General features: G+C 36.6%; 1 protein-coding gene across 1 annotated transcript; it reads right to left on the bottom strand.

Annotated features, from left to right (window-relative positions):
- Nucleotides 1–7,826: 7,826 nt before the first annotated feature.
- Nucleotides 7,827–8,498, bottom strand: LOC117287477 (keratin-associated protein 21-1-like). Its single transcript, XM_033768051.1, has 2 exons — nucleotides 8,158–8,498; nucleotides 7,827–7,878 (listed from the first exon to the last, which is right to left on the bottom strand). The coding sequence occupies exons 1-2, from the start codon at nucleotides 8,496–8,498 to the stop codon at nucleotides 7,827–7,829; spliced, it is 393 nt and encodes a 130-aa protein (XP_033623942.1).
- Nucleotides 8,499–22,166: the final 13,668 nt, after the last annotated feature.

Below are 22,166 nucleotides of genomic sequence, written 5' to 3'. Positions count from 1 at the left end.
AGTCGGTAGAAATGCACTGCAGCTAGCTATCTTGGTCTTAGTAGAAGCACAGTTACTGAGGTCGGTTATTACGTGTGCTGACATTTGAAAAACACTTGTAAAAATGTGAATTGATGAACCCTCAGTTCTCATTTCACCTTATCCTTAGTTTATTTTCTACCAGATTCTGTTGCTATTTATTTTGGTTCTATTTATTTACAACTGACTCTCTTGAAAACCCATTATTTATTTTTAATACTTTTTAATGCTTCCCTTGGGTTTTCCATGTTGAGCCAACTCATCTATGATTTTGATTAATTTCATACATCATTTCATTTCATTAAATTAATGAGGGTAAAAAAAACTGTGAAAGTAGATACCATTGTCCTTTGTTACTCATATGAGGAAATTTTTTATAGTTTCACCAATAAATTTGATGCTAGAATTTGTTTTAAGATCAACTAAGAATTTTTATGTACTTTAAACTAATTGTATAAATTTATAATATATAGAGTACCTTACCATGAATATAATGTCACCAAAGGACTTTTGAAATATAATTGTAATTAAATTTAAAATATAGGTCTTTTTGTTAATATTATAAGACTTCAAAGCTCAATTTGATGCATTTAAATACTCTCCTGCCTCTTTTTGTACCGGGGATTGAACTTGGGACCTTGTGTTTGCAAGGCAGGCAGCGGAACCACTGAGCTAAATCCCTGACCTTCTCCTGCCTTTCTAATATGCTGTTATATTTTCTTTTTCACAAAACTTTTTGTTGTGTTTAGTTTTTATTTTTATTTTGCTTTGTGTTCTCGGTCTACGCTTTTAACTCTACTAGAATATTTTCGGGTGGTATAACTGAAGGTATATTTTTATTGTTTTCTGAATGGATATATGGGGTATGTTATATAGTCAAGTATACAAGGATGTATTTCTAAATTTTTAATTAAATTCCTTTCCTTTACTTTTCTATTCTTAAACTAATAACACTTTCTGATTTTTCACTGTTTTTCATGAGTCTTGAGAAAGTATATTGTGTACATTTAGAATCATGTTATGGAATAAAGAATCCAATAGACATCTTAATCTACATTTTTATGTGGAAGTTTTACATTGCTATGATAGATCACCCCACCAAGATAAAATATGTACTTCCATTTCTTCAAATTTTTTCTCCTAGATAAAATATTGCATACTGTTTTTGAATAATCTGTGATTCTTTTGGTTAATTTCTTTAAGAATTTACTTATAAGCATTGTTTCATCTATTTCTAAATCTATATGCAAAAAAAATTTTAATATGTTTTTCTCTGTCCATGTATCTCACAAACACTCTGATTAATTTTAGTAATTTTTAACATCTTGAGTTTTCTTTATTCACTATAGAATCAACCAAAAGATCACTTATTTTTTCTGATATTTGTGCCTGTTGCTTCATTTTCTACTCTTTCTACACTTGATGATTATGACAATTGACATCTATCTGCTTCATCATTTTAACTGAAACCTTTTTATTATTTGGCTTAAATACATCAAATATTCTGCTTTTATTTTTAGCTGAAGTCGTTTCTTTACATTTTGAAATCACTTTCTTCTGTTTGTGTTTTGTTACAAATATTTTCAAGTGAGAATTATTTAATTCTATCAAAGACTTCTGATCGATGTATACAACTATAGAAACTAATACCTTAAGTTTCTATGTCCTTTACAATCACTGGGATATGGAGAAGTTGGGGACATTTAAACTTTCAGGAAGCAGATGATCATTTTAAGAAATTTTTTTATCTTGAACAAAGACTTCAGGTATATTCTTTGCTACACAACAATGATCTTACAAAATATTTGCATTTCCAGAACAAAAAAACTACTCAGTGTAAAACATATTTGCAATGACAAACTTTTGTGATAAAATTTGTTCTTGCAGTGTTTTCACGTCTCATGGTACTGTCTTAAATATCATTTCATATCTACTAGGTTTAGAGTAAATTTAACTCTGCTTACTAGTGTGCTTCTCCCGTCTTCCAAGTAGCAATTTCTGTGCTGTTTTCCGCTCTTCATTTGTCAGCATTTGCCACAATTAGAAAATTGCTCATGTTTAAAAAAATACTTCATTTTTTCTATTTTAGAGCCTTTCTCTTTAGTTACAGTTATTTCCAAATGAAAATACATCTCTCTTACCCCATCCCAAGATTATAAAAATAAATTTTCCTAAATTTGTTCTTCTATTTTCAGGATTCGATGATTTTCTAGAAAAATATAATGCAATATTAGAAGTAAGTGTATTACAGTTTTGTGCAGTATTTTTGGTTAGTATAAAATCTGTCTATGTTCTTCTTAAATATGGCCACTCCACCTACAAAAACTTACTGAAATGTCCTCTCGGCTTCTCATTGTGAATCCCATGCTATCTTCCAGTCTACACGATGTTGATGAACACTGCTCTTTGCCTCCTCTAAAAAAAATATTAAATTGCTCACCTCCAGACTAATTTTCAAGTCTTTATAGTGTGAAAAATCTTTTAAAATCCATGTGACCTGGGTTTAGATTCCTGGCTCCATGATTTAGAAACTGTATAACCTAAAGAAGTGTTTTTAAATTAATGAAGCATCAACAAAAAATGTGTTTGATAATATTTATGTCATACATTTACTTGATGCCTACTAAACAATTTTTTTTTTTGAGACAGGTCTCACTATGTAGTTGAGGCTGACCTGGAACTCACTATGTAGCCCAGGCTGATCTCGAACTCACAGTGATCCTCCTGCCTCAGCCGCCCAAGTGCTGGGATTACAGGCATTTGCCACCACGCCCTGCTCTACTAAATAAATTTAAATGAAGAAAATAAATAAAATCCTGAAAAAAAAATCCTAATGTTAAATGAACTATAGTTATATAGTTAAATGAACATTTTATACAATGCACTTTTGCTGGGATTTCTATGACAATTCACTGCACCTTGAATTTTAACATATTCAGTAATTATAGGATGAATCTTCTAGCTGTAAAATGGTCAACCTGAAAGTATTCTATAGCTTAAATATAGAAAACAATGGGGATTCTTTTTTTATTTTATTTCAAATTTTGGTATAACTGTAAGGATTAGCATTACAAGAGATTATATCTTGAAAATGTGGATATTTAAATATATTCAGGATTCAAAATCCTAATCTGGAAATTTAAGTAAATATAAATTTGAATTTTAAAACATCTATCATTAGTAAGGGAGACTATACTTTAGTATATGTGCTGCCGAAGCGAGCACAAGGGGGACTGTACTTTAGATAGCAATATATATGAGTATATTCATTACTCTCAAAACTGATTACTACTATGATTACTGATTAACTGTGGGAACTCTCTTAAAGGAATCTGTCACCTGGACAGGTTTTTACAATGGTTCATATTAGGCAAAGTTGCCTTTGAAAATATTACTAATGCAAACCTCCCAATAATATTGGGAGATGCTTCATTTGCTTTTGATATGTAAGGAACCTGATTTTAGGAGTGATTGTTACTTTTGGTTAACTTTTGTTAAACCAAAATAACAAACCTATTAAGCAGCAAAGTGCTATAGCATTCTGTACATAGAGCAAACCCTCGAGTTATAACTGGCCTGACATATGAACAACTTGGGTTATGACCGGAATTTTAGTTTTAACTTATGAACCAAATCTTGAGTTGTGATCTGAATGCTGGCCACTTGTGCACCCAGATGGTCTCAGATACAGACTAAATGTTTAAAGAGTTCTGGAAGGAACATTATAATATCCCTTCCTGTGTGGGATTGATGGAGAAATCCTGGGCCAATGTCTCTGTGAGGACACTGAGATCTGCCTATATACAGCAGAGAGACTTTGAAGGCTGTGTAGAGGAGCCTGAGCCTTCAATTGACCAACTTGAGTTACAACCAGCCCTCATGATCAAACTGGGTTTGCATATCAAGGGTCTACTGAATTCCCAGCAAATGACTGCTTCATTTCTCCTTGCATAGTTACTAGAATGAGATTCCTGCTTCCGAAGATGATTGACAAAGACACCATATCACACATCGTAATCTCTCAGCTTCTCACAGCAAAGTTCCCAGTATCCCTCCAAGAAGTGAAATAGGCCCTGTTCGTTACTTCATTAATCCCTGACTACACCCAAGTGTTGGGCTCATTATTTACTTATCTGATCCACCTTCTTTTAACCTGCTCTGAAGTTCATCTTCCACACAGATTCCCAGAAATCCAGAAATACTGACCCTATCTGCAGTTAAGATTAATCAAATCTCTTCTCAAATAAAATATTCTTCTCTCTGAGTCTATAGTAAAATTGAGCATCACTGTCACTGGCTTTTTAGCCCATCTTTCCTCATTCAGGTTGCCTAGATGCACCTTCAATTACTCTTTTTGTACAGAATCACCAAATGTCAAAGTAAAATGTTTGATTCAATTTATGAAATCCACATTCTCGATGCATAGTTTACTTAAGCTTTTCTAAGCGGACATCTGACCTCAAACAGCACCACAATAGACATACCTGAAAAAGAACCTCTTCTGTTTTCATATTCCTCTAATTATTAGGAAGAAGTGTTTATGTTGTGGACTCTGTTTCTCTTCAAATTGCATCCACTGGCTCTTGTTCCCTTCAAAGGAAATAAAGTGGAATAAATCTAGTTATTGATCACGAAAAAGTCTTAAAAATGAGGCATAAATTTTGAAAGAACTTGACAGACAGTTCAGAGTCAAACTCATGCATATGTTGAAAGAGTAATGTAACAGACGATAGCACCACCAGTAGGTGGCAAAGGATGGCTCATATGGTGTTGGGGAAAAGATCGAACAGTGAAAAAGGAAGCTGTAGCCGCACATATCAAGTAGAATTTCAGTTGGATTCATGGTTTCAGTGTGAAACATCAGACTTTAAAATCAGGAAAAGAAAAGTAAAATATCTTTGACATACAAATAAGATAGACTCTAAACAAAATCATAAATGACAAACTATATGTCTAATATTTTTCTTCAAGTATATGCTGCACTATAGATGAAAATGACCACTTGCCACATGATGTCTGCAATATAAAATAACAAGGGAGTCCATCTAGAATATATACCGAACACCTAGGACTCAATAAGAAAAAAAATGAAAAAGCCAGTGCAAAACTGAGGCAGATGACATGGAAGACAATATTAGGAGAACAGTTAATCCACATTTGAAGAGATTAAAAAGTTCAAATTGGTGACTAATCTGAGGTATCTAAATTAAGATAACACAACACCACTACTTAATTCTCAAAGAAGAAACGTGAAAGTATCAGATAATACCAACTTTTGCCACAGATGTGAGGATATAAGAGCTGCCGTCTTAGGGTTTGGATTGGTCCATATATTCTGGACAGTAAGGTAGCTGTACTTAATAAAACTGAACATACAAATATCCTTCATCTCAGCAATTCTATCTTGGGTTGATTCCCACAGAAGACCTTGGGGGATGCTGTTCTCTGTAGAGGTGTTGCCGTGAAGAGGAGCTGGGAGCAGACCTGGGAGCATCACTGAGGTAACAAAAGAGCAAGAACTGGGTGTGTGCTCCCTGCATGCCAACCATGCAGCAATTTAGGAATAATGATCTAAATGGGCACAGAGTAGTACAGATGGATCTTCCCACACAGATCAGAAGCTGAGCAAAAGTTTCTAAAATATTTAAAATAATATTGTACATATATATTTAAAACATGTCACAGAGTGACCAACTCTCTTGAGATTTTTGCCCGGCTGAAATTTGAAGGGTACTATTAAAAATAAGAACTTTTTAAATGAGATGGGCCTGAGCAAAATAATTGAAATTACAACATGGCTCTGAATAGTACATGGAAAAAGAGAATACAAAAATTAAAATAATAATTAAATCAATATGTTATACAAAAATATAAAAGAGAGTTTACGTATACAAATGATCAGCTGGTATAAATAGGGAAATGTGTGAAACTCAACCCCCTGAACCAGAAGAAAAAGATGTCTTGAAGACATTGTTTGTGCACCTCCCTAGCTAAAATTACTGTAAGTCTTAAGTCTTTACTGTTTTGCTTCTTCAGGCTTTGTCTTTTTGTTTTGTTTTGTTTTTTTGTCTTTCTCCTGATACCAAGAATCTGTGGCATTTTGGCACACACAGATTGTGGACGAGCACACTTTGTGTACACAGAGCCTTCCTCCTCAACTCCCACTGAGTGACCCCATGCAATATTCAAAGAGGAGTAGTCAAAATCCTCCTGTGAAGCTTCACTTCCGAAGCAGCAAGGATACATGCTCTTCGTCACCTGTCCCTCCTCTTTCTTTCTGCCTGGAGCATAAGTATGATATTGATCATTCTTAAGCAAATTAGTTGGAAACCATGAGTGGAAAAGTGAAAAAGAAGGGTAGGAAACAGCAATAGAGAAGTCATGCTTATTTCTGATTTCCTTGAGCTGCTGAAATACCTTTTTCTGCTTACCCCACGATGTGATTTGAATGCCTCCTCTAAAACTCTTGCTGAAATTTAATTGCCACTATAACAATACATTTACAAGGTGATTAGGTCAGGAAAACCTCTGTCATGGTGAATAGATTCATGCTGTTATAATGGTATAGTTTCTGCTTCGGTCCGCTTTTCCAGTGCTAGTGCAAAATACTCAACATCCACAATTTAAGGGATGACGAGTTTAACTTGGGTTATGGTTTCAGAAGTATCAGACCATGGTCAGAAATATCATGGTGGAAGAGTGTGGTGGTATCACTTCATGGTGACAGGGAACCACAGCAGGGAAAAGCTCCAGAGACCAGAAAGAGTACCCAAGGTCCTGCCTCCCTGACTCAGCCAGACACACCCAGTAGAGTGCTTGAGTAATCCTTTGTTCTCAAGACAAACAAGTTGGAGATCCAGCTTTACAGTTACAACTCAAAAAAGTTAGGTCATGGGTATGGCTTCTTGATAAAAGGACTCCTCTGTTTACTGTCTACTGACTTGAATGCCCAGCCCCTGTTACAGGGCACCTTCTTTTAGACACCCCAGCCTCCAAATTATGAGTCATAAAAACTTTGACTTATGAATGGTACTATGATTTATGAATGGCTCAGCTGGTGACATTATGTTATGATCACAGAAAATGGACTAAGATTGGACAATTTCTTACTATACATATGTCAAAAATTTTAAATTAACCTTTCTGCATATGTTTTGTTAGGACAAAAGGCCAGGCCAAGATCAAACTCCTAAACTACTGGCAGAATCTCAAGACCAGGGTCTATTTCTCATTGACATTTCTGAATCCTTTACTAGTGCAAGATATGATATTTGGGGTACCATAATTGTGTTTATTTTCAATGATAAATCAGATAGATAATACCTAAATAGACAGACAGACAGAGACAGATAGATAGAAGATAGAAGAAGCTGTTCATTGAAGCAATGACCATATTTGTATCCTGTGGTCAGTCAGTTTTATGAAGATCACAATCCCTAAAATCAATGACAACTCTGGTATAAAGAACAGAATATTTTCATTAAGAATTATTTTATTAAGAAACTGCCATTTCATTACATTTTAGTACATCCAGTTATATAATCCTACTCTCTTCTGCAGATATCCAGTGAGCAGAGTCAGAGAAAATATATGGCAATTTACATTTGAGAAATGAACAAAATAACATCTGTATCCAGGGATGTGACGGACAACTCAATCTTCATCAAGTGCAAATATTTCTTTAATTATATATCAGATGCTCAAGAGACAAAAATTGATCTTCACTTTGGTTAATGACGGCGGGCATTTCAAATGGACTTCATCAGGAAGTGGTCGCCTCAAGGGCAAAACCTGACTCGTCATAGTGATCAGCAGCAAGAGGAGTAGCATCTTCTGTAGCAGAAGGGGTGGTAGTTACAACAGCCAGACTTGCATCCACAGCCATAGCGGGAGCCATATCCACAGCCAGAGCCATATCCACAGTTGTACCCATGGCCAGAGCCACAGCCACGGCCAGAGCCACAGCCAGAGCCATATCCATAGCCAGAGCCACAACCGGACTTTGTGTATCCATAGCCAGAGCCACAGCCATAACCACAGCTAGAGCCACAGCCACAGCCACAGCCACAGCCAGAGCTGTATCTACAGCCAGAGCTATAGCCAGAGCCACAGCCACAGCCAGAGCCATATCCCCAACTGTACCCACGGCCAGAGCCACAGCCAGGGCCAGAACCACAGCCATAACCACAGCTAGAGCCACAGCCATAGCCAGAGCCATATCCCCAACTGTACCCACGGCCAGAGCCACAGCCATGGCCAGAGCCACAGCCAGAGCCATATCCATAGCCAGAGCCACAGCCAGAGTCAGAGCCATAGCCACAGCCATAACCACAGCTAGAGCCACAGCCACAGCCACAGCCATATCCACAGTTGTACCCACGGCCAGAGCCACAGCCACAGCCAGAGCCACAGCCACAACCAGAACCGTATCCACAGCCAGAGCCACAGCCCCCACAGGAGTTCCCGTAGCTGCAGCACATGGTGTCAGAAGATGATGTTTCAGTAGAGGAGTAGGAGGGTGTTTCTCAAGTGTGAACGTCAACTTTTCTTCCTGGCCCTTTATATACTTGACAGGGATGGATGGGTCATAGCTCATGTGGACTCTGTTGACTTCACAACCGTGTGCCTAAAATGAGGTCATCCTGTGTACACTTATTTTGTTAACAATTCATAATTTACTTATTGCCTTCTTAGAAATTTTCATGAGCTTTGAAAGAAAACAAAGGTACGTTGGCCATACCTCCAAGCTTGTGCATCCTAAGTTTATCTTTCATAGTTGTATTTTATGTACCTCATACAACACATCATTAAAATATTTGACCTAAAAACATGTGATTGTTTGTTAGTCTGTTCTTTGAGGTTGGGGAAATTGTTGTATAGGCCATTCTATTTGCTGCTATTCACCCCTTCCTCATCCTCTTCATCCTTCTGTCCTTGTTTTTATTCTTTATCTTGATGTCTTTTTTCTTTCCTTGTAATTTCCTGTTTCCTCCATGATCTTTCTAAATGCTGTTTATGGATTTTGGACAGTGAATTGAGTATTTAGACATGTTCTACCCACTTCTGAAAACTTTCCACTTCTATCTAAAGGAAAGCTATTCCCGTCCTTCATTCTCCATACAGGTTATGACTTTATCTTTCTTCTTTGGAGAAAAATAAATGTATTAAACTCCTGATGGATCCGTTCTATAAGGAGATTTATTATTTTACTACAAAAGACAAATTTGCTAAATGCCAATTTAGGGTGCTGTAGATGTCTTGGAGCAACAACTTCTTTGTTAGAGTTCAATACCTAGATGCAGGTCTGTCTCTTGTTTTCTTTAGGCTACTTTCATATCTGTGCTATATATCCACATTTCTCACAAAAAAAAATGTAACCCATGGATAATGTTTCCTTCCATCTTCAATATTTTCTTGAATTGAGTCTAATGTGTTTTCTCCAAAAAAAAATCAATAGTTTTATATGAATCTTCCCTTATCCTACTTGTTATTGGCTAACTAGCCATTGTGATATCAATAACGCTTGGCCCTTCTGTTGTACTTATTAGTTCTCCTTTCCTTTATCTTCATATGACTTCATCCTATTGTTTTCATATAAATAGGTCTCTGATCTCTTTTACTTTAAATTTTCTGTCTTTGTTTTTCCCTTTCTGTTTTTTTTTTCTTTCTTTCTTTATATGGATACCTTATCCCTTGTCTGCACATCTCAATGCACACACTAGTAAATCTTGAATGTTATCATGGGCTCAAGCCCAACATACAAGTACACAAATTACCCCTAAAATTAAAAATATCTACAAATATTTGAGCCCAGACAGGAGACATAAACTATGCAATAGGTCAATTGGGGAAAATATAATGTAAAAAATATTAAGCTAAGGAGAAAAACAACAATATATTTTTTTTTTTTGGTACCAGGGATGGAACTCTGGCCCTTGTGCTTGCAAGGCGGGCAGTAAAACTACTGAGCTAAATCTCCGCCCCCTAAAACAACAATAATTTATCAGAAAACTCCGCATGCTATTCTAGGGCTTCGGAAGAATCTTCACAGAAAAAAAAAATCTTTCAAATATCATACTCACCTAATAAATGCATTGGAAAATTATTTTTCCATAGCAAACAAGAGTGTATTGCACACTTAAAAATTTGGGAAAATTGTAGCTTCCATGTGAAGAAGCATTTCTACCCTTAGGAGAAAAGCAAATAAAATAATGAGGGAATGTTGAAAGGTGACAGATGTGTCTAGAACCATGATTGTGGAGTTGGCTTCCTAGGTGTAAGCATATGTTTAAACTCAAGAAATTATGTGCATAAAATCTGGGCATTCTTCTCGCTAGTAATAACATTTCATGGAAGCTATTTAAAAAACACTTTGTTCTGCAGTCACAGGGAAAGCAGGAACAATAATCAGGAAACAGGTGGTAATTATGTGATCCTCACCAGCGCTGAGGGCGAGAAGTGCCCCAGAAGAAGACTAAAGGGCCGAGCGAGCAGACTATAGAAGGTATCTGGCCATCTGGGTGGGAAGGCAGTGGCCTACAAAGAGCCACATGTGAGAAGGATGCAGGAAGCCAGCCTCTGTCGAAGGGAGTGCAAATACTGATTACTGTCGGAACGCAGCCTCCGCTACTTTCCGGGCCCCGGGCTGAAACAGGCTTCACTAGATGTCCTGAAGCCCACTCTGTCGGAACCTAACCTCCCTCTACCACTGAAAAAAATGAAACCCTCAGGAAGATCTATATACTTTCAGGAATGCCCACCTGTATCTTCCGCCGAGAAAGCTTAACGTCATACTCATAGGTAGGAAGAAAGGCGCAAAGGGATCTCAGTATAGGGCAACCATACAAGAGTGAGTTAGAAACTGACAGGCAGTAACCTGACAACTTGTAGTCTCTCTTCTTCCAAGTTGCAGAAAATCACTAATAAAATAGCCTTCCTTGGCAAACACAGTAACTAATATTCTGCTTGAAATATGTACTTTACTTTTTTACATGGCTATGATAAATGTCCTTGATAGGGTGAACCTCAGTTTTTGTAGATGGTCAAGAGGAAATGAAAGTAATTACATGCACTGAAAACTTCACCGAGTGGCTCTTGGAAAGAATGCGTGGGATGGGGTGGGATATAGCTCAGTGGTCCTGCTGCCTGCCTTACAAGAGCAACGACCTGAGCTCAATCCCTAGTACCCAAAATAAAAGAGAGAGAGAGAGAGAGAGAGAGAGAGAGAGAGAGAGAGAGAGAGGGAGAGAGAGAGAATATGTGGGATGTAAAAGGCAGAGCATAAATCTTCATAGTGAAAAAATGTTTTTTCCTCACATTTATTCTCATATAAGCCTCCTACCAAAAAGCTGATTGTCAAATTTCTCCACACATTTTTTTCTGATGCATTTATTTACGAAAATTTTAAGAGTCACTTTACTGTTGCTACAGGTTGATGTGTAACATGTGTGTATGTATGCAACTGGTATATGAGGGCACACACAGGCTGACACACATGGCATAAGTCTCAAAACCCTTCACAATAAAGCTTCATTTGATCTCCGCCAAAAGGCCAAGAAGCGATTCACAATAAAGTTTCATAGATGATCTAGGGTGTTTTTGTTTGTTTGCTTGTTTGTTTGGTACCAGGATCAACCTCAGGACCTTGGGCTTGCAAGGCAGGCAGCCGAACCACTGAGCTAAATCCCCAGCCCTCAAAGATGATCTAGCTCCCTCAGAAATGTAATTGTACTCTGCATTTTGCTGAAACATTTTTATCATAAAGTATAAAACTGCAGAATCGAGGAATATGTCACAGAACTTGATTTCATACCATACTGGAAACCCAGTAACTTTGGAAATCCATTGAAACTATCAGTACTGACCATGGCGACGTGACTATACATGTTGAGAACATGCCTCTGTACTAGATGGAAAGAGAAAACATTTTTTTGTTTTCAGACATTCATGTTGGAGTAAAGTGAATACTGCCCTGAACATTTCAGCAGAGATGACTAATCTGTCATTTTAAAGGTAAGTTCCATATTCATAAGTTCTTACTCTGAGAGGACATTCTGAGATAAGTTAATGCTTTTTACTCTCTGTTTTCACAAACATTTTAATTGGTTATTTAAAATGCTACATACTATATTTATTTTATATGACATGATGTTATATATGTGCATTGCAGAATGGCTAATTAAGCAACTTAATGCATGCATTTTCTCACACATTTATAATTTTTTTAGTGAGAAGAACACATTACAATCTGCTCTAATAACAAATTTCAAGTCAGTAATTCAGGATTTATGCTACATTCACCACACTAATCTTAGAACTGAACTTTGTAATTTTGACCAAAACCTCCCATTTCTCCCACCGCCCCAGTAATCACCATTCCACTCTGTTTCTGTGGGTTTCGCATTCTAGATTCCAAATACAAGTGAGATCTTGCCCTATTCATCTTTCTGTATCAGTTTACTGAACATAAAGTCTTCCAGATTCATCTCTGTTATCACACAGTATTTCCTTCTTTGTAAGGCTTAGTGGCATTTTATTCTGTATATTGCACGTTTTCTTTATTCATTCATCCACTGATGGACATTGCGAACAACGGTGAAATTAGCATGGAGTGGCTGCAAGTGAATCTTCAACATACTGATTATACACCATTTATTTACGTACACAGGAAATGGGACCACTGGATTTACCTCTTGTGGAACACACATACTGTTCTCTATAATGGTTATATGAATTTACACATTGTGTAGAAGGAGACATTTAAAAAATTTCTTCCCAGAAATTATCGAACAACGGTGAAATTAGCATGGAGTGGCTGCAAGTGAATCTTCAACATACTGATTATACACCATTTATTTACGTACACAGGAAATGGGACCACTGGATTTACCTCTTGTGGAACACACATACTGTTCTCTATAATGGTTATATGAATTTACACATTGTGTAGAAGGAGACATTTAAAAAATTTCTTCCCAGAAATTATATATATATAATATAAAATAATAAAATATGTTGAGTATCTCTTCATATGTCTGTTGATTCCTTTTATAAATATGTGTATTCTGATCCATTGTCTATCTATAATTGGGTTTTTCATTTTCTTAATATTGAACATTTTGAATTCCATTTGTATCTTGGAGACTAGTCTGAGATCAGGGGAATGTTTTTAAAATCATCTGTCATTGTATAAGTTTTTGTATTCTTTATGCTGATTATCTCCAACGCTATTGAAAACTTTTTAGTTTGGTATAATTTACCTGCTTTTACTTTTGCTGCATGTGCTTTTGGAGACATATTCTAGCAAAACTGCTCTTCTGCTCCATACATTGTTTTTCCACACTGTTGATTACAAAGGATCGCTAACCTCTCACCCTGTACTAAAATAAAATCAAAGTGGGACAAAGTCCTCCATATAAAAACAGAAACTTTGAAACTGCTGAAGGATAACTCAGAGAAAAGCACTTGAAGCCACGAGAGTACCTTTTCTCATTACAATGAAATCTTACTTCATTGTTTTGAAGTACATCTTCAAAACACATATGTGAATCACTCAGGTAACAAAAGGACAAATTTTTATGTATGTGCCACAGGGACATGTAGCAGTGAGACATAAGAATGACAAAATAAGAGGTGACTGTCTTCATCATTAGTCCTTCTTGTCTGTTTATGCCCATGAGAAGATCATTTGCATCAATAACCTAAGTGCACATGTAATAGCACAGATGGTCCTTTTAGTACATATCATGCCTAGAGAAAAAAATTAAAGATCAATGTTATTTGCATAGCTTCAAATATAAAAAATATACAATTACATTTTAATATACCTCATTTTCTATGCTGTAGGCCAGAGTTACATGTTGCTGATTTTATGGATTTTGCGTATTTACTTATGCATAATAAGATATCACAGAGACAACATCCACATTTAACAGGAAATTCATTTAGGAATCACATAGACCTACTACATATAAGCTCAAGGCAATTTTAAACATTGTTTTTAAGACTTCTCTGCATGAATTAAAGTTTCATAGTGTAGGATTTTCCAATTATAAGCAATCAAAAAAGTTTTACATGGAAGAGTATAGGTTTCAGATTTTCAAGTAGGCATACTGAACTTATGAATGACCAGTCTTCAGACTGTACTGGAATGAAATGACATAGTTCCTAATAAAAGTATAATACATAAAATATGTTATATTTATAATATAAATGATAAAATGGCTGAGTGACAACAGAAATGAAAATATAAATAAAAATGTAAAACAAGAGAACAAAAGTGTAAAAGCCCTGTGTGAACAAAATAAAAGAAAAAATCGGAGGGCCAGAGATTTAGCTCAGTGGCACAGCCACCTGCCTTGCAAGCATAAGGTCCTGAGTTTGATCCCTGGTACCAAAAAAAGAAAAAGATAAAAAAGAAAAAATGGGAATATGTTAGACTGAACCCAATAAATGAGAAAAAAAGTAAGTGAAAACTCAATTAGTTGCCTATACTAGAGAGAATTACTGTAAAATACTTCCACATACTACACTTTTTGCTTGATGCACTTTATTTTTGTGTCCTCTTACTTAAGATCTACAGGATATCAGCACACACTCCTGGATGGAAAAAAAAAAGCCTTGTCCACATCCTTGTGTCTTTTGAGCCAGCAGAGAGTTCGGCTTAGAGTTGCCGCCCACAACATAATAGCCAAAGAGTGCTGAGCAATAGGGAAGGGATGCTCTTTCTACAGAAAAAAATGTGAGATAATGAAAAGATGGAAATAAAGGGTTTGTAGATGGGGAGGGGAGGAGGGGGTGAAGGGAGGGCAGGGGTAAGGGGAAAAAATGAGAACCAAGACTTGTCATGTAGAGGTACAAGATCCCAATAATGAATGTAACTGTACTGTATCCCTAAAATGTACCAATAAACTCAAATAAAGCTGAAAAATGTATAATTGATAATTTGGAATAGGAAGAAAAGGTCTAACAGGGTAGTGAAAGTGGGAAAGATAGGGGAAAGAAAAGAAGTGGAAGGAAAAATGAGAAAAGGAAAAAATGGAAACAAAGTCTTTGTAATCGGAAGGGGTGGAAGGGGTTGAAGGGAGGGCAGGGGAATGGGGAAAGAATAAGAACGAAGATACATTGTGTAAAGGTACAAGTTCTCAGTGATGAATGTAACTGCATTTTATACCTAAAATGTACCAGTAAACTTAATTAAACAAAAGATTATTCAGAGATAAAAATCCAAAACTTAATGGCTTGATAGTAACAGCAATACAAAGGAGACCAAACTGCTATTTTGTCACATAATATATGCAAATCATTTTGCCCTGCCACGTTTTTTAAAATAGCTACAGCAAAGAGAATGCACACACACACACACACACACACACACACACACACACACATATTTACATTTAAATATTTGACAAAGTAAGACCTGTACACAGTAATGTGGTAGAACTATTCCATCTATATCAAGTGCATACAGAAGTAGTGATTTTCTATCAGGTGTTCAGAAGACAACAATCAACCTTCCTTTGATTTAAAGTTGATGGATAAGAGGGCTTTCAAGTGAGTTTGTCCTTGGAGTGGTCACCTCGAGGGCAAAACCTGACTCATCATAGTGATCAACACCAAGAGGAATATCATCTTCTGTAGCAGAAGGGTTGGTAGTTACAACAGCCAGAGCCATACACACAGCCAGAGCCAGAGCCAGAACCAGAACCACAGCCCGCACAGGAGTTTCCATAGTAGTTGCAACACATGGTGTCAGGAGGTGAGGTTTCTGTTGAAAGGAAGCGAGATAGCTCTGAAGTGTGAATTTTGTCTCATCTTCTGTGTCCTTTACATACCACAAGGATGGATAAGTCATCTCTCACATGGGCTCTGTCCCATTATTTTACAACCGTGTGCCTATGGTGAGGTCATTCTGAATACAATCATTTTGTGAAGAGTCCTGGATTTGTTTAAATTTTTCTAGTAGTTTACAGAAGCCTGTGAGAAAGTAAATACATATTTTCTAATGATTGAAGCTTATGCAACAATAATTTCATGCTTACCTTGTCGTTACTTGAGCATGACATAACACATCACCAAAATATTTGTTTCTCTGTCATTCTTTAATGTGCTAGAAAACATTTACTAAGAATTACTATTTAGAGTCCATGCTATTATTTGTAGTAGCATCAACAACAGGAGCAGTAAAATCTGGTTGATTAGTTTCTTTCCTTTCCTTTTTTTTTTTTTTGGTCAAAATTACACAAAACTACATTTTAGAATCTTACACACAGGACTGAGGATTTCAATATGCTGCAAACACTCTTGTAACTTTCTCCTCCTCTTTGAAGGAAAACTAGTCCATCCTGCATTTTTCCAGGCAGGTTCCTTTGTGCTTGAATTTTTGTAGTAGACCTCATAGTCATTAAAATGAAGGGATGTACCCTATATGGTTTTGGCAACATAATTCTCAATGTTTTGAATTAGAAAGGAGAAAATATGTAGGTTTCGTGATGTCTTTCTTGTATGAAGTCCAACCAACAAAGATCAATTCCTGAATAAAAGTCATTTGTGAGATCTTCCGGGCTACTGTCACGATTGTGCTCGGCATGAATGCTACCAACAAAATTCCATTCCCCAATAGTTAATACTTCCAGATTCGTGTGGTTGTTGGAAAATGGGAAAATTGATTTGGACCCAGCATCAAACTTTTCATTAGAAGGAACAATACTTAGTGGCCCACTGCATGTCATAGCAATTGTAACAAAAAATAATGCATCCGCCGGGGATTTAGCTCAGAGGTTCCGCTGCCTGCCTTGCAAGGGCAAGGACTCGAGTTAGATCCCCGGTACCAAAAAATAATGCATTGCATAATCAACAGTACAAAAGATATATTTTCACTGATTTAGTACAAAAAAAGATGAATCTGTGATGTGGTATACATGTCTTTTAGGTTCAGTGCACTGAGTGTCTAAATTTACTCACGCTTGTCTTTTACTGTCAGAGACCTTTGCAGTGGGTGCTGATCTCCTGTTTGATGCTACAGCACAAGCCTGAAGGAAAAACAAAAACTAAAACTAAAAGACAGAACTAAGAGACAGAGAAATCAGGGAGCCAGGATGGCCGATGCTGCCTAATTGGCAAAGGCACTGGTTCATCCGAGCTACTCATTTGTATTAATAATCCAGTGGAGTAAAGTTAAGCCATGAGCGAGGCGGGACTACGTGTGAGGATGCAAAGTCCTGCGGTTTCTATGGAAACTAATAGAGGCAAGGCTCATAAAGTACAAGATGAAGCATTCTCAAATTAGGAACAGAATAGACAAAATGTGATTGTAATTAGAACATTGTCTTTATAGAAAGGCTTTAGTTGTGGAAATGGAATTTGGGTGCGAGTTAGTAAGTTCAGCGTGTAAATTTTGACTGGACCTACACTTAAAAAAAAAGCCAATTGAGGGATTAGCTCTTTACAGCCTGCATTGCTTACAGCCTGCTTTGGGCATAAGCAATACTGTGCTCCCCTGTACATTCCAAAACAGTACTTTAATATTCACTTAGGCCTCATTTAATGTATTCTAACAATTATAACATCTATTTTAGTTCACTGGAGCATAAGTGGTGACTAATTGATCATCAGCTGGTGGTGTGGACATGTGGAGAGTTAGGAAGGGTGGGTCACAGAGGAACTCTCAGGAGGATAGGACAGGCTGAAGAGGGTATCTGTGTGTCTGTGTGGATAGTAGGTACTACAGAGACACACGCGTGAAAAGTCTTAAAATTGCTTGTTCCTGTGTAGAGGGGCAAAGACAAATTAGTGCAACTGAAGCTCTAATATCATTCCAGGAATTTCTAGACCAAGAAATGGACAGAGGCCTAAGAAGACCTTGCATTCATTGTGCCAATACATTGACCTGCCTTCCAGCACCTCAGGCAAACACTCAGGAGAACCAAGACTGCCTCAATGTCCGTGCACATCTCCTCCTGAGAAAAGGTAAGGTCATGCAGTCATCTAAGAAGAAAAGCAAAAAGGAGTCTCATTTCTTCTGAGAGAGAAAATGCGGACTAACAGTCTGAAGCTGAGAGGCAGCAATCCGATAACTGAGTAAATCTCCCATCAATGTTCCTGAGGCTAGGTAGTGGAAATAGCTTTCCCAGAAAAAAAGTGGGGGGACGAATTTCCTGTCTAAAACACTTAGGGATTACATGACTGTGTTATCAGCTCTCTCTTATTGTTATAAAATACCAGAAAACATCAACTTAAATGGCGATTGGCCAGTGATTGAAAGGTTTTGGTGTATGGTCTTTTGATAGCATTTTCCATTCTTTGAATTTTCAGTCTCTCTGCTTCCTTAAGGATTAGGTGTGTGTCTTGTGTGTGATAATACACTGTGTTTTCTTTTTGAATCCAATCTGCCAATTCTTCTTTTGATTGAGGAGTTAAGATCATTTACATTGAGAGATATAACTGAAAGGTATTGTCAGATTTCTGTCATTGAGTGATTTTTCTCTTGCTGGTTTGTTTATTTTTCATTTTGTTTAACTGCGCCTCCTGTTCAATGTATTTATTTACTTAAACGCTTTGGTGTTGTTCGCCTCATTGTCTCTGTCTAAGATTTCTTTGAGTACTTTTTGTAGTATGAGTTTGGTGGTCGTGAATTTTTTAAGATGCTCCTTATTCTGGAAAGCTCTTATTCCTCCATCAATTTTGTTTTTTTGTTTTTTTTTTGTTTTTCTTCTCATTGAGTTTATTGGCACATTTTAGGTATACAGTACAGTTACATTCATCTTTGGGATCTTGTACCTTTACATGATAGGTTTTGGTTCTCATTTCTTTCCCTTGTCCCTGCCCTCCCTTCACCCACCCCATCAATTTTGAAAGAAAGTTTTGCGTAATAAATTAATCTGCATTGAAAGCTGTTAGTTCAGGCTTTTAAAAACTTCACTCCAAGGTCTCCTGTTCTTTAAGATATATGCTGAGAAATTTGCTATAATTTTGATAGATTTGTCATTATCAAATTTTTATTGTTTTTTCTAATAACTTTTAAAATTCTCTTCTTGTGTTGGAATTCCGAAATTTTAACTATGGCATGTCCTGGAGAAATTGTTTTCTCATCATAGCTATTTGAGGATCTATGTGGTAATTCACCCTGGAAGTTGAATGAGTTCACTGAACTTAAAATTTTCTGCTATGATTTCAGTAAATAATTTTTATATCTTTCATATTGTCTTCTGATTTTCTTTAATTACTATAATTGTTAGGTTAGTTTTCTTTGAATCATCTGGCAGCTATTGGATTCCGTTTCAGGGTGTTTTTTTTTTTAAGATATCTCTTATGATTTAATTTCCTGTATCAACCTTATCTTTTAGTTCAAATGTTCTCCCTTCTCACTGGTTATTTCTGCCACCAGAAATACTTTCAATAGACTTGTTTATGTCCTGGATTTGCTTGACATCAATATGTGTCTTCTAACCCTTCACTAACTTAGTCTTTCATTATTTCACCCAAGTTTTTGTTTATATCTTTTTTAAGCTCACTGATCATTTTAGGCGTTATGTCCCTTGTTTGTTTAATTAATTCATCTTTGACCTCCTAAAAATCTAACTGATCTTTTCATTACTGTTGTTTCTCCTTTTATTTCCTCATACATTTCAGTCATTTGGTTTATTACTTTCTCCCTATTAGTGCCCATTGGACCAGTTTTGGTGAGGTAAAGAATTTTTGAAAGCACCTTGTTGCCTTGTTTTCTCATGTTTCTCCATTTTTGTGTGTGCTAAGGAACAGTCAGAGTGAAAAACTCTGCCACTAAAATGGAGATCTCTTCAGTGAGTGTACGCTTCCCAATACCGTAACCCTGACTTTGATTATGTTCTCATGTTCATACACACCTTCAACTTACTCAGCATAATAGGGCCATGTTACTAGGAGAGAATCCCTGCCAGTTATATCAGCATCTAAGGGCCAAGGACCTATCAGTTGTGCACAATGAAACAACCATTCACCATTTTTTCAATGACTGTGATATGGTCAAATGGGATCTGGAAGATGAGAAAAGTAAAAAGGAAGAGGAAGAGAGTACATCAGAAAGAAGAAATTTTTTTTAACAGATAGCAAATAAAACAGAAAAAGATCAAACTTTGTTGATATTTTTAAAGCTGGAATGGAGGGCTGGTGTAAAGAAGTTTGAGAAAGTACTTGTGTGAGCAGGGGAAGGAACACAGAAACAAGGACGTATGACTGGAGGTCACAGGAAGCTTCTAGAAGGTTGGAACCCACTAATTTGCTGATCATAAGCTTTCATTTGAAACTTCTGTGCAAAATTTGGTGAAGTTAATCCTGATTTGCCTGTGATTCTTTAGATTAAAGCCCTGGTTAGTTCTTACTTTCCTTTTCACAGTACAATTACACACCTTAGATGATGTGTTCATTGGAATTATAGTGTAAGGGGAACTGTAGTCCAGATCCATCTCTGCTTCCCTTTCTAAACAGCATGATATTGGACCCTGTCTGGTGGATTTCTCTTTCAGGTTGATTCTTAATGTCTGGCTTTGTTTGCCTACTGTTTCTGAGTACCCATGCTTTGCAGCGGATCTTCTCCAGTCTTCTCTTACCTTCCTCTGTCAGGTTGGCCATGAAGTCATTTTTTTGTTTTTGTTTTTTGGGGGTGTTTGTTTTTTGAGATAGGATCTCACTATGTAGTTGAGACTGACCTGGAACTCACTCTGTAGCCCAGGCTGGTCTCGAACTCACAGCAATCCTCCTGACTCAGCCTCCCAAGTGCTGGGATTACAGGTGTGCGCCACCACACCTGGCTGATGTTGTTTTGATTATACTGAGAACACTGCATTTCTTCCGGTTTTCCACCAACAGTGTACAATCTGTTCCATACCAGTGTCTCAGTTTAGTTGCAAAGAAACCAAATGCAGAATGTCTTGTGTCAGATTTTTTGTTTTAAGGGGACTCAGTCCATGATCAGATGACTCCCAGGCAGAAACACCATGGTGGCAGTGCATGGCAGACCCAAACTGAGGCCTAAATGTGGAATATTTTTTGTTGGAATCTTCAGCACATTATACATATGGCTATGTCATCCACTAAACAAACAATTTAACTCTTCCTTTCTAACTCTGATACCTTCTTTTTTTAATTTCTGGCCCCATTGTTGTGGCTAGCACTTACAGAACTACACTGAATAGAAGTGGTGAGAGTAGGCATTTTTATAGGAAAAGCCTTGAGATTTTCCCCACTGAATATACTCTCAACTACAAGCATGGTGTGTGCCATCTATATTTTACCAAGGTACCATTATTGAAATTATTATAAAGATGTTGAATTTTGTCAAATACTTTTTCTGCATCTACTAAGAGTGTCAGGTTTTTTCTCCTTCCTTCTGTTAAGGTGATACATCATATCTATTGATTTACATTCATTGAATCTTCCTTTCATCTTAGTGATAAATTTCATTTGATCACAGGAAAGGACCCTGGGAATACAGCATGGATTTCAGCTTGCTGATGTATTGTTGAGAATTTCCTCTGATTAAAGATTTTGGCTATTTATTTATTTGCTTGAGATGTTTTACCTCGCTTGCTGACAGAGCAATACTGGCTTCAAAAAAATGAGTGTGGAAGTATTTTTCAATTCTACAGAAAAGCTTGAAGAAATTAATATTGGTTTTTGTTTAAGTGTTTTGTAGAATTCAGCTATGAATCCATCCTTTCTTGTGCTTTCTTTCGATGAACATATTACTAATTGGATTTCCATATTTATTATGATGTTCATGTTATTTCTTCATGAATTAGTTTTATTATGTTGTGAGTATCTAAGAATGTATCCATTTGTACCAGTTATCTAGTATTTTGATATAGAATGCTATCTAGTTGCACTGTTAAATTTTTGTACTTCTATACTAACACCTATGATATATGTTCTATCACACCTGATTTTATTTTTGAGTCTTATTTTTAGAGAAACTAACGATAGTTGAATTTTGTTAATCCTTTCCCCCGCAAAAGCAAAACTTGTTCTCAACGATTTTTTTCTATTACTTTTTTTTTTCCCTCTTCTTCATTCATCCCTACTTGATGTCTACTATTTTCTTGCCTCTATATTCTTTGGGTTTAAACTTCCAAGTTTGTATAGGTCTATGTGGTATACATTTGTTTATATAA

This window comes from Fukomys damarensis, unplaced genomic scaffold (assembly GCF_012274545.1).
Source record: "Fukomys damarensis isolate Sample0158 unplaced genomic scaffold, DMR_v1.0_HiC HiC_scaffold_24, whole genome shotgun sequence".
NCBI lineage: Eukaryota > Metazoa > Chordata > Mammalia > Rodentia > Bathyergidae > Fukomys > Fukomys damarensis.
This window is presented reverse-complemented; position numbering and strand designations above follow the sequence as displayed.